General features: G+C 40.3%; 1 protein-coding gene across 16 annotated transcripts in view; it reads right to left on the reverse strand.

Moving 5' to 3' along the window:
• LMO7 (LIM domain 7) overlaps positions 1-12640 on the reverse strand; it is a 219791-nt gene that overhangs the window by 9187 nt on the left and 197964 nt on the right. For 14 of the 16 annotated variants that reach the window (XM_027557716.1, XM_027557704.1, XM_027557711.1 and 11 more), the window contains 6 exons: positions 11120-11176; positions 9213-9238; positions 8200-8304; positions 3731-3823; positions 2896-3215; positions 1891-1956 (listed from right to left, as the gene is read on the reverse strand). In XM_027557716.1, the coding sequence (XP_027413517.1) occupies positions 1891-1956; positions 2896-3215; positions 3731-3823; positions 8200-8304; positions 9213-9238; positions 11120-11176 (667 nt within the window). The remainder of the gene's footprint in view (positions 1-1890; positions 1957-2895; positions 3216-3730; positions 3824-8199; positions 8305-9212; positions 9239-11119; positions 11177-12640) is intronic. The other 2 variants (XM_027557717.1, XM_027557705.1) reach the window with 1 other exon arrangement.

Here is a 12640-nt window from a genome sequence, read left to right on the forward strand (position 1 = left end):
AAAGAGAAAAGAGCATGATGCTAGAAACAGACAGAAGCATGTGACAATCCTCTCAGTTTGATGACAATGAAATCCTATGACTTTTTCAAATGACTTGAATACTCTGACCCTCTTCTCTACCAGATATCAATCTTACCAGGCTATATGAAGCATCTATTATCAGACAGCCTAACATCAGACTGAAAATGTTTCCTCCATGCTCCCAAGGGTTAGGAAGTCAACTTAGGGGCCTTAGGGTCCTACTCTGACACAGTAACTCCTCAAATGCCATCCTAGCATTCCAAAGAGGTGCTGGAGCACACTGGCATAGGCAACTTCTGAAATGGCCTGATTCTGTGATGGTAAACTTGGGTCTATATATCAATACATGCTCATCTCATTTTCCCTTTCTGGGCACAATTTCAAATATTAGTAATAACAAATAATAATATATCATGTGCATTATCATATATATATATATGCACATTTATAACATATTAATATAGCACATAATTACATGCAACACAAAATGTATCATAACTGTTAGCAACATTCATGAATGGTTTCATTTGTATTAACATAGGAGAAAATGCTTTTAATGCATGATGTCTAAGCTATACTCCTTAATGCCTCTAGGGCATGCTTTATCACAACTGCCTATAATATTTCATATTTTCTGGGATTCCTTAAGTTTCCTTTCTCAGCAATCTAATTATTTTCTCAAGGTAATGAGCTACATACATGAGGCTTATTTAAATATATAAGTAAATCATATCTTTAAAAAAAGACAGATACACATTTTAATGATCTAGAGTTATTCAGAAACAATGACTGTAAATAAGGTCATCCATCACTAGAAATTTTTTCTAGCTTAATGTCAGCTCATTACTACTTTTATGTATATTCCTTTTCTTTTCCCTTTCTAGTCTTGAGTCCTGTTCAGTCATCTTGATTGCCTATAGAGATGAGTCTTCCCCTATCTCTAAGATAAACTTGCTAAAGAAATTTTAGCTGCAAAAACACAAATTAATAGTCATATAATGGATAAATACAGACTTTTCAGAAGTCCTAAGTGATTTCGAGTGCAAAGCATTTTTAAAATTACTTTAAAATGTCAAATTTAATGTTTTAGGAAATGTATAACTTTTCAGGTATCTGAAATCCGATCTTCATTCCCTGAAACTGACCAGTAGTTCTCATCAAACAAAGAAAAAGTCTTCAAGGTTCATTTTAGATGTCTGAATGGAACGTTCAGTAAACTCAAACTATTGCTTATAACTCCTTTAAAATAAAGCTTCAGGTAGATTGCAAAAACAAACACACTTTTTCTGTGTCCCTTCCACTAGCATTGTGGCTCTTCCCACAAAGAGGTAGGGTTCTTCTCTTCTCCATGAACTTGGGCTGGGCTTGTGACTTTAGGTAACAAAATGTGGCAGAGCAATGGTGTGCCAGGTCAGATCTTAGACTACAAACTGCCTTGCATACTTCCTCTCTTTAATTCTCTCTCTTTTCTTTGTCTAGCCACATGTGGAGGAGACTGCACTGGCTTGCTGGATGTTGAAAGACATATGGCCCAGTTGCTCTCATTGCCCCTGCTGACAGCCAGTCAACCCCCAAAGCAGAATTGCTTAGTAAACTGGTGGTAGATACACTAAGAATCCAGTCAACTAAAAGAACCAGCGACTAAGTCTAGTCCAAAATGCTGACCACAAAATCATAATCACGTCATTAAGTTCAGCGGTAGTTGGTTACACAGCAAAAGCCAATTGATACAAAGATCAATCAGTAGAATATCTCTGTATCCCATAAAAGAGCAAGTGTTAACTCAGTCCTACAAAACCTTACACAAGCCCTCAGATATTCATCTGAAGTCAATTACTCCCACCAAATTATAATTGAAGTTCTACACACCTGTCACTAGGAAGCAACCCTGAAGATTCTTCTTCTCTCTTTGGTATGTCATAGGAATCAATAGGCCTAAAAGATGGAAACGGAGTTTATGGTTCAAAATGTTAGAATTTAATGCCTTCTCAGAGTTTAAGAAATGAATATCAAAATAATGTTATTATAGCCTCTTTCTCAGAATAGACCATTCTCAGAATGGTCTCTGAGTTGAAAACTAAACAAACAGAAGTATTTTAATCCATCTCTACAAAAAACAGAGACCCACTACCATCAATAGACATTTGCAATTCATTCATCCTGCAAACATACACTGATTGCCTGCTATGTTTCAGTACTATTCCAGGACTGGGCTGGTAAACAAAACACACTTATTGGCCTCTTAATACATTTTAGTGGGATAGGCAGGTCAACAGATGAGTAAATAAATGCATAATGTAAAGCAGGCAAGTGCATAACTGGAGAGACGGGGTGAGGGAAGAGGCTTGTATGTCAGGTGAGGTATTCTCCAAAGTCTGACAAGGTGACATAGGAGTAGAGACTTAAAGAAAATGACTGAGCTACACAAGCATGTAAGGGAAGCCTTCTCCAGATACAGGGACTAGAAAATGTGAAAGTCTCAGGGCAGAATAAATAGGACATTTTTATGGAGGGAAAAGGAGGCCCGTGTGACTGCAAGCGACCAAGTGAGGTGAAGAGTGGTCGGAAGCTGGGTAGACCAGAAAGCCAAGATGCAGCTCACCCAAGCTACCTGGGCTTTGGTAAGGACTTTGGATGATGTTGTAATATGGCAGGGAGCAACAGGAGAACTCGGAGCAGGAAGTCAGGTGACAAGCTCAGACTGACAATGGAAAGGGTTCACTCTGCATGGGTTCCCCTGCATAGAGGATGGACGGTGGGGAGCAAGAGGACCAAGTAGGTGCCTCTGAAGTAGGGAATGGATATGGCTGTATCCGTTCAACTAAGCCAAGACAATTGAAAAACCACACGTGCCCTCTGGCCGTGGAGACAGACCTTCTGTACTGGTATATTTTGATGGAAGTTTCCCTCTCTTTCTCTGCCTGGTGCTTCTGCTCTTCCACTTCACGCCGCTTCTGTTGCTGCTCTTCCTGATACTGCTGCTCCTTCAACTTCCTCTCTCTCTCAAGAGTGAGTTGTTCCTGCAGCTTCTTCCTTTGGTCCTCATTCGCATCTTCCTCCTGCTGCTGGTGCCTCATCTTTTCCTCTGCCCGGGTTCCTTCTTTGTCAGGAGACTTGGACTCCTCACCCCTGGTGGCCAGGGCAGGCTCCCGGGCCGTCAGAGAAATGCTGTTTGAGTTCAGGACCATCAGTTCCTACATGACCAGGGAGAAGAGAAACCCGTCTAAATCTGTGCATTTCTATCATTCCACAAAGACATGTCTATATTCAGTTTTAAATGATACTTATTGTAGTTGGCCCAGAATTCCACTTGAAATAATATATATAGTTTTAGAGCTCATTCACATTGATGTATGGAAGAAACCAAGACCAATAATATGCTCTAATTAAAAATGCTCTAAAAAGATAAAAAAAAAAAAAAAAAAAACAGTTTTATCACAGACAAAATCACATGTGGGGAGTGGAACTGTAACACAGAAGAGGAAGATGCACTTAAAGCCTACTGATAGGATTGCTTAGTGACATAGCAGAGCAACTAGAAGAAAGGCTGAAACATCAAAGCAAAATTGTGGAAACCACAGCCTGGTACATTGAGAGAGCAACATAAGTGAAAGTGTGACCAAAGCCATGTGAAACGGGGTAGTTCCATTTTACAGCCACTTTCAGCAACAAGGTAGGGAAGAAAGAAGATGACATGATCCAATACTACCTCATTCAAGTACTTGGAATTCTCTCTCTCAGCCTCCTGCTTAGCCCTCTGCCACTCTTCCCTCAGTTTTTCCTGTTCTCGTTGATATTTTTCCTATAAGATGAGATGTCATATTAATTAATTAATATGCTAATGATATTAAACAATCCCTTATTTGGATTTTGGCCGGTTCTACCGTCTACCTCCATATTTAAAGACAGAGACACTGATTTAACCAATCAGATTTGCATCACTAACATAGAAAATAGCTCATATTGAGCTAAAATGCAGATAGGAAGAGTAGACATGGAGAACCGAACCCATAACCACCTTTTCCCATGGCTGTAATTCATGGAATCCCCCAGCTAACTGGAAGGGGCACTGAATTACTCTGCAATAGACCGAGCGTACAGTGTATGTGGGTTCAGTTCAGTCCAGTCGCTCAGTCGTGTCCAGCTCTCTGTGACCCCATGAATCGCAGCACGCCAGGCCTCCCTGTCCATCACCAACTCCCGGAGTTCACTCAGACTCATGTCCATCGAGTCAGTGATGCCATCCAGCCATCTCATCCTCCATCGTCCCCTTCTCCTCTTGCCCCCAATCCCTCCCAGCATCAGAGTCTTTTCCAATGAGTCAACTCTTCGCATGAGGTGGCCAAAGTACTGGAGTTTCAGCTTCAGCATCATTCCTTCCAAAGAAATCCCAGGGCTGGTCTCCTTCAGAATGGACTGGTTGGATCTCCTTGCAGTCCAAGGGACTCTCAAGAGTCTTCTCAAGTGTATGTGGGTAGGTCCTTACAAATCTATAGACCTCTCATGAATAAGAAAAGCCACAAAATGATGGTGCTACACTATCTAAAAATATTTGCTGTTGTTCAATCCCTAAGTCATGTTTGACTCTTTGCAACCCCACAGACAGGGGTCTCCAGGCTCCTCTGTCCTCTACTATCTCCCAGAGTTTGCTGAAGTTCATGTTCATTAAGTTTGTAATGTTATCTAACCATCTCATCCTCTGCCACCCACTTCACTTTTTGCCTGCAGTCTTTCCCAGCATCAAGGTCTTTTCCAATGAGTAAGTTCTTTGCATCAGATGGCCAAAGTATCGGAACTTCAGCTTCAGCATCAGTTCTTCCAACGGATATTCAGGGTTGATTTCCTTTAGGATTGTCTGGTTTGATCTCCTTGCAATACAAAAGTTTCTCAAGAGTCTTCTGCAGTACCACAATTCAAAGCATCAATTCTTTGGTGCTCAGCCTTCTTTATGTTCCAACTCTCACATTCGCACATGACTACTGGAAAAACCATAGCTTTGACCATACAGACCTTTGTCAGCAAAGTGATGTCTCTGCTTTGTAATATGCTGCCTAGGTTTGTCAGAGCCTTTCTTCCAAGGAGCAAGCATCTTTTAATTTCATGGCTGCAGTCACCATCCACAGTGATTTTGGAGCCCAAGAAAATAGAATCTGTCTCTCGTGGTGGTGGTGGTTTAGTCACTAACTTGTGTCCATCCAACTCTAGAGACCCCATGGGCTATAGCCTGCCTACCAGGCTCTTCTGTCCATGCGAGTCTTCTGACAAGAATACTGGAGTGGGTTGCCATTTCCTTCTCCAGGGGATCTGACTGATCCAGAAATTGAACCTGGGCCTCCTGCATTGCAGGCAGGTTCCTTACTGACTGAGCTATAAGGGAAGACCCCTTCGAGGGAAGTCACTGCTTCCACTTTTTCCCCTTCTATCTGCCATGAAGTGATGGAACTGCATGCCATGATCTTAGTTTTTTAAATGCTGAGTTTCAAGCCAGCTTTTTCACTGTCCTCTTTCATTTTCATCAAGAGGCTTTTTTGTTCCTTTTCACTTTCTGCCATTAGAGTAGTATCATCTGCATATCTGAGGTTACTAATATTTCTTCTGGCAATCTTGATTCCAACTTGTGATTTATCCAGCCCAGCATTTCGCAGGATATAGTCTACTTATAAATGAAATAAGAAGGGTGACAATATATAGCCTTTTTGTACTCCTTTCCCAATTTTGAATCAGTCTGTTGTTCCATGTATGGTTCTAAATGTTGCTTCTTGGTTTGCATACAGGTTTCTCAGGAGACAGGTATGGTGGTTTGGTATTCCCATCTCTTTAAGAATTTTCCACAGTTGTGATCCATGCAGTCAAAGGCTTTCATATAGTCAATGAAGCAGTAGATGTTTTTGTGGGACTCCCTTGCTTTCTCCATGATCCAATGAATGTTGGCAATTTGATCTCTGGTTCCTCTGCCTCTTCGAAACTGAGCTTGTACATTGGGAAGTTCTTGATTCACATACTGCTGAAGCCTATCTTGATGGATTTTGAGCATAACCTTGCTAGAATGTCAAATAAGCACAACTGTACAGCAGTTTGAACATTCTTTGGCATTGCCCTTATTTGAGATTGGAATGAAAACTGATCTTTTCCAGTCCTGTGGTGCTGCTGAATTTTCCAAATTTGCTGGCATACTGACTGCAGCACTTTTACAGCGTCATCTTTTAGGATTTGAAATAGCTCAGCTGGAATTCTGTCACCTCCACTAGCTTTGCTTGTAGTAATGTTTCCTAAGGCCCACCTAACTTCACACTCTAGAACGTCTGGCTCTAGGTGAGTAACCACACCATCATGGTCATCTGGTCATTAAGATCTTTTTTGTATAGTTCTGTTCTGCTTCTGTTAGGTCCATACTGTTTCTGTCCTTTAATGTGCCCATCTTTGCATGAAATGTTTCCTTGGTATCTTCAATTTTCTTGAAAAGATCTCTAGTCTTTCCCATTCTATTGTTTCCTCTATTTCTCTGCATTGTTCACTAATGAAGGCCTTCTTATCTCTCCCTGCTATTCTCTGGAACTCTGCATTCAGTTGGATGTATCTTTCCCTTTCTCCCTTGCCTTTCACTTCTCTTCTTTTCTCAGCTATTTGTGAAGTCTCCTCAGACAACCTGTTTGCCTTCTTACATTTCTTTTTCTTTGGGATGGTTTTGGTCACTGCCTCCTCCACAATGTTATGAACCTCTGTTCATAGTTCTTCAGGCACTCTGTCTGTCAGATCTAATCCCTTGAATCTATTTGTCACCTCCACTATATCATCTTAAGAGATTTGATTTAGGTCATACCTGAATGGCCCGGTGGTTTTCCCTACTTTCTTCAACTTAAGTCTGAATTTTGCAATAAAGAGCTCATGATCTGTGAGCCACACTCAGCTCCCGGTCTTGTTTTTGCTGACTATATAGAGCTTCTCCATCTTTGGCTGCAAAGAATATAATCAATCTGATTTCAGTATTAAAGAACTGGTGATGTCCATGTGTAGAGTCATCTCTTGGTTTGTTGGAAGAGGGTGTTTGCATGACCAGTGTGTTCTCTTGACAAAACTCTGTAATCCTTTGCCCTGTTTCATTTTGTACTCCAAACTTGCCTGTTACTCCAGGTATCTCTTGACTTCCTACTTTTGCATTACAATCCCCTATGATGAAAAGGACATCTGTTTTTTGTGTTAGTTGTAAAAGGTCTTGTAGGTCTTCATAGAAATGTTCACCTTCAGCTTCTTTGGCCTCAATGGTTGGGGCACAGACTTGGAATACTATAATGTTGAATGGTGTGCCTTAGAGACGAATCATGATCATTCTGTCATTTTTGAGGTTGCCTCCAAGCACTGCATTTCAGACTCTTTTGTTGACTATGAGAGCTACTCCATTTCTTCTAAGGGATTCTTGCCCACAGTAGTAGATATAATGCTCATCTCAATTAAATTCACCCATTCCCATCCATTTCAGTTCGCTGATTCTTAAGATGTCGAAGTTCACTCTTACTATCTCTTACTTGACCACATCCAACTTAATTTGATCCATGAATCTAACATTCCAGGTTCCTATGCAATATTGTTCTTTACAGCATTGGACTTTACTTTCACCACCAAACATATCCACGACTGAGCACTGCTTCTGCTTTGGCCCAGCCACATCATTCTTTCCAGAGCTATTAGTAATTGTCCTCAGCTCTTCCCCAGTAGCGTATTGAACACCTTCCAACCTGGGGGGCTCATCTTCTGCCATCATATCTTTTTGCCTTTTCATACTGTCCATGAGGTTCTCCAGGCAAGAACAGTGCAGTGGGTTGCTATTTTCTTCTCCAGTGGACCAGATTTTGTCAGAACTCTTCACTGTGACCCATCTGCCTTGGGTGGCCCTACGCAGCATGGCTCATAGCTTCATTGAGTTATGCAAGCCCCTTCGGGCATGGTGATCCATGAAGGTGGCTAAAAATATACCCAGGGACTAATAAATAATTTAAAAAGGATGACACTAGAAATTTTCAAAAACAGAAAAGTATTTCATACAAAACATGCTACATATCAAAGCATTTGTTAATCATGTGGTTATTGGCTTTTCATTTTTCAAGTTGCTTCTTAATACCAGTTGACACTGAGCAGGAGAAGCTCTTAGAGCAAATATAGTTTCTGCTGACTTTGCTCTACCTGCAGCAGTCGGTCTTGCTCCTTCTGCCATCTCTCCTGCCGCTTCCGTTCCTCCTCTGGATCCCAGGCCCAGCGACTTGGGGCACTGATGGTTGGGACTGGAAGCTGCCAGGTTATAAGAGGAGAGGGGCAAACCAAGAAGAATATGTTACTTCATGAAGTCATCTACTGAAGTACTTTTGCATACATGAATTATTCAGATCACCCTTGACCTATGCTGTACCAAAGGAGAATGGGCTTTATATTTCAAAGTAGGTCTCGTAACACAAATGGAACTCACCTAAGAAACAGAAAGAGATTCACAAATATAGACAACAGACTCCTGGCTGCCAACGGGGAGGGGGGCAGGGGAATGGGTGAGTACTGGATTGAGAGTTTGGGATTAGAAGATGCAAAGTGTTTTATATAGAATGGATAAATGACAAGGTCTCATTATATAGCACAGAGAACTATATTCAATATCCTGTAATAAATTATAATGGACAAAATTTTAAAAAGAACATATATACATATAACTGAATCACTTTGCTGTACACCGGAAATGAACACAATATTATAAGTCAACTATACTTCAATTACGGAGAAGGCAATGGCACCCCACTCCAGTACTCTTGCCTGGAAAATCCCATGGACAGAGGAGCCTGGTGGCCTGCAGTCCATGGGGTCACTAAGAGTCAGACATGACTGAGCGACTTCACTTTCACTTTTTACTTTCATGTACTGGAGAAGGAAATGGCAACCCACTCCAGTGTTCTTGCCTGGAGAATCCCAGGGACTGGGGAGCCTGGTGGGCTGCCGTCTATGGAGTCGCACAAAGTCTGATACGACTGAATCGACTTAGCAGCAGCAGCAGCATACTTCAATTAAAAAAAGGTCTCTTCATGTTGGAAAGGTCATTCCTGGATAAACTCTCATGCAGCTTAAAGTAACAATAAGTGATACTACTGTGCACTACTAGTTCAGCCCCACCCAAGCCTCCTAGTTTATTCCAAAACCAAACGAAGACTACTTACATCCGGAACCACAGAATCGGAGCTTCCTATGTTACAGCATGTGGGCAAGGAAAGAATAAAAAAACAATATAAGTCTTTATTTCTATGAAATAATTCCCTTCAGAAAACTGTATCACTAAGCTGATTCTATGCCAGTATACTAAGTGACATCAGTTGTTTTCAAACAACAGTAAGCTTCTCTCTTTAGTTCCATCTGCTTGTCACTTATCTTCAGAATTCAAAGCCAGTGAAAAAGATCAACAGTGAATGCCCAAGTTACAGCCCAGCTCGAGGTGCTAGGGCAAAGATACAGGTATATTTCTAAGGGGTTCAGGGTCCTTTTATTAATAGGGTGAATAATATTCTCATAGCCTAATAGAAAAAAATTGAATTTCAAATATTACAACATCTATAGAACCCAATTTTTTTACTCGTTGCTATTCAATTACACTGTGACAGGTGTTAAGTCACATTTTTCAGGGCTTATTGCCAAGGAGCTACTTTTCTGAAATAAGTCACCAACAAACATGTTCATGAACTATTTCCCTTTCCTTGCCTATTATTTGAAACACAAAGATTCAGACTTCACATGTAAACTTATGGGCAGAAGGTCATTCTTTTTATTCTTAGGGGGCCTACATAACTGTGTTTGCCTGAATATAATACAATGATTATAAACATGTAAGCAAATTTCATAAAATACATTCTCGTACTGTATTTTTTCATTTTTCCTGAAACCTCAGCTGTCAGATTATTCACTTACACAACGAAATTTTTCAGAAAACTGCTTTGAGATTTAGGAAAATATTCTTTCCCTAAAATAGTCTGTTGAGGAAAAGGGAGTGAAAATTACCATGGAGAAAGAAAAGGAATTGCTTCATTTTAGCCAATTTGAACTAGAAGTATCAGATGGTTTCAATTAAATTACCACGGAAAAATCAGAGTTGAACAAAAAATGTCAAACCCACCAAGGATACTGACACAAATAGACCCTTGTACGTGCACAGCTGGTAAGCTAGTTCTATTTACGGTTGAAAAGAGATCTTAATTCATCAAAAGTGCCTACGAGGAGATTAACACAAAATACACAGATCCAGTAAGTATCATGTTATAAGGCAAGTTTGTAAATATTATGGATAATCTTAAAAGTAAGAAACAATGACATTTTAGACACCAACAGCACACTCCCTATTGGCTGCGCCATTGCATCTCAAATGTTGGATATTACTTTTAAGTTCTTGATTGCAAAACAGAGAGTTCAAACTGCATCCATGAGACAGAGCATGAGACAAAGGTGAACGGGGAGGAAAAGCCACATGCAAAGCACCCTGTGAAGCAGCACTGCCCGACTACACCAACACAGGGCATGTCAAAGCACACTCGCTGACAGGTGTGTCCGAAATTTACTTTAATTTACTTCAAAGTCAACATAGCAGTCCTAGTAACACTCCAAAGTCATCATCCTCACAGCACTCAATGATTCTGCTCTTTATTCAGAGCATTTTCCATAGCCCAAAATTTGATTTTTTAGGAGTTGGCCAATTGCATGTTGGTGTAATCTAATAGTATGCAATTTGTAGGAAGCAGTAAAGCATACATGAAATTTCTCATTTCTCACTGTCACCCAGTGGCAAGAAGTGTGTGTTTAAACAGCATCTCAAATTTTTTTTTTAATTAAAAAAAAAACAAAAAACAAACTTCAGAGGTATACAAAGGACACGCAAAGACCCATTACCACAGAGGTAGACCCATGAACTGTAAGAAAAGCCTGATGACCCTAGGGAAAGAATGGAAATGGGTTACGTTGCTTGGTCATAATGATGGCCAAATTGAAGAGGCTCAGTGCCGAGCACCACAGACTATCAGGAGAGAGTGGAGAGTGGGAACAATTCCATGAAAGTACATGAATTGTTAGCTTGGCAGTTTACCTTGTTCAAAAAACTGTGATCGCCTTTTTAAGTTTTTCAAAGAAATAGGTTCAGAGGCTAGTTGAAAAATACAAAAAAACAAAAAAGTATATCAATATCATGTCATTCATTTTAATCTCTCACCACTGGAAAACTAAATGATACTTGATACATTTTTCCAACCTGTAGCAATATTATTTTTCAAGTGACAAAACTGATAGCCATAGAAGATAGGGGTTATTTCAATGCACAGAGACACACATAGTTTTAGTAGTCTATAACTACATTCAAATTAGTAACAGGAACTAATATTTTGATTAATAAATTTTAGCAGCTAGCATCATAGTTTCATAGAAGCCGAAGTACTATCTTCCACGCCAGATCACACAGCTTTAGGGAAATGGAAATTAAATTTTTTTGCTTAGGCTAATCAATTCAAATTCTCAAGTACAAGGAGAATTGCTTGTAACTAAGAGTTTCATAATACACAGAAGTTTTAAAAAAGGAACTTAAAAAAATGGGGAGAACAAGAAAATAAAAATATCCAGAGAACAAATTTTTTTAAAGCTACAATTAAAACATTCTTCTTAACTAGGCTTCCCTGGTGTCTCAGACGGTAAAGAATCTGCCTGCAGAGCGGGAGACCTGGGTTCGATCCCTGGGTCAAGATCTCCTGGAGAAGGGAATGGAAGCCCACTCCAATATTCTTGCCAGGAGAATTCTATGGACAGAGAAGCCTGGTGGGCTAAGTTCATGGGGTGGCAAAGAGTCGGACACAACTGAGCAATAGACACTAACTATTTTGCTCTAGTTTCCAAGATCTTATAGCCATTAACTTTAAAAAGGAAAAAAGCAAATGCAGTCACTTCCAGCTATCATAAATTAAATACAAAGATAAATAATCAATAAAGGAAGGGAAATTTATAAACTCGGTTTGACTTTGACATCAGATATTATGAATTGACAAATGCAGACTCAAAATCACCAAACCCCTGAGAAAACCCAGCCCTGTGCCTGGCAGTCTAGTTTCATGTTAAGAGAAGCTTTGACTTCTTTGAGTTTCTCCCTGCCTACAGACCTGTCTATGGACCAGATCTTTCTTATTTACTTTGTCTGCCTAAGCCACAGCACACAGAATGGGGCGGCTCAGTTATTTGCAGATGGACAGGAGAAGGAAAGGAACAGTAACTCCATACTACAAAGTTTCCCTAGATGCTGTATGTCTGCTTTTTCATTACAAATGGGTATATTTTTTCCTAACAATCTTTATTGCCACTGGCATTTCCCTATTACTAGGTGCTTCCAAGCTTGACCCCTTGACAACAATTAAGGGGGAAAGGAAACCTCAAGCATTGTTTCATATTTATCTAAGACTCCCCTTGCCAGCACACCATAGCAAGAAGGTTGATGGCCTCCAGAAAACCAGTCTTTCTTATTTGGATTAGACACATAGGCGCTCAGAGCTCCTGCAGAGGCTGCCAAAGCTTTGTTTGCAGTTCCTGGACTAGTCAACATTGGAACTGAATGCCCTTCCACCTGGCT

The sequence above is a fragment of the Bos indicus x Bos taurus genome, chromosome 12, assembly GCF_003369695.1.
Source record: "Bos indicus x Bos taurus breed Angus x Brahman F1 hybrid chromosome 12, Bos_hybrid_MaternalHap_v2.0, whole genome shotgun sequence".
Lineage (NCBI taxonomy): Eukaryota > Metazoa > Chordata > Mammalia > Artiodactyla > Bovidae > Bos > Bos indicus x Bos taurus.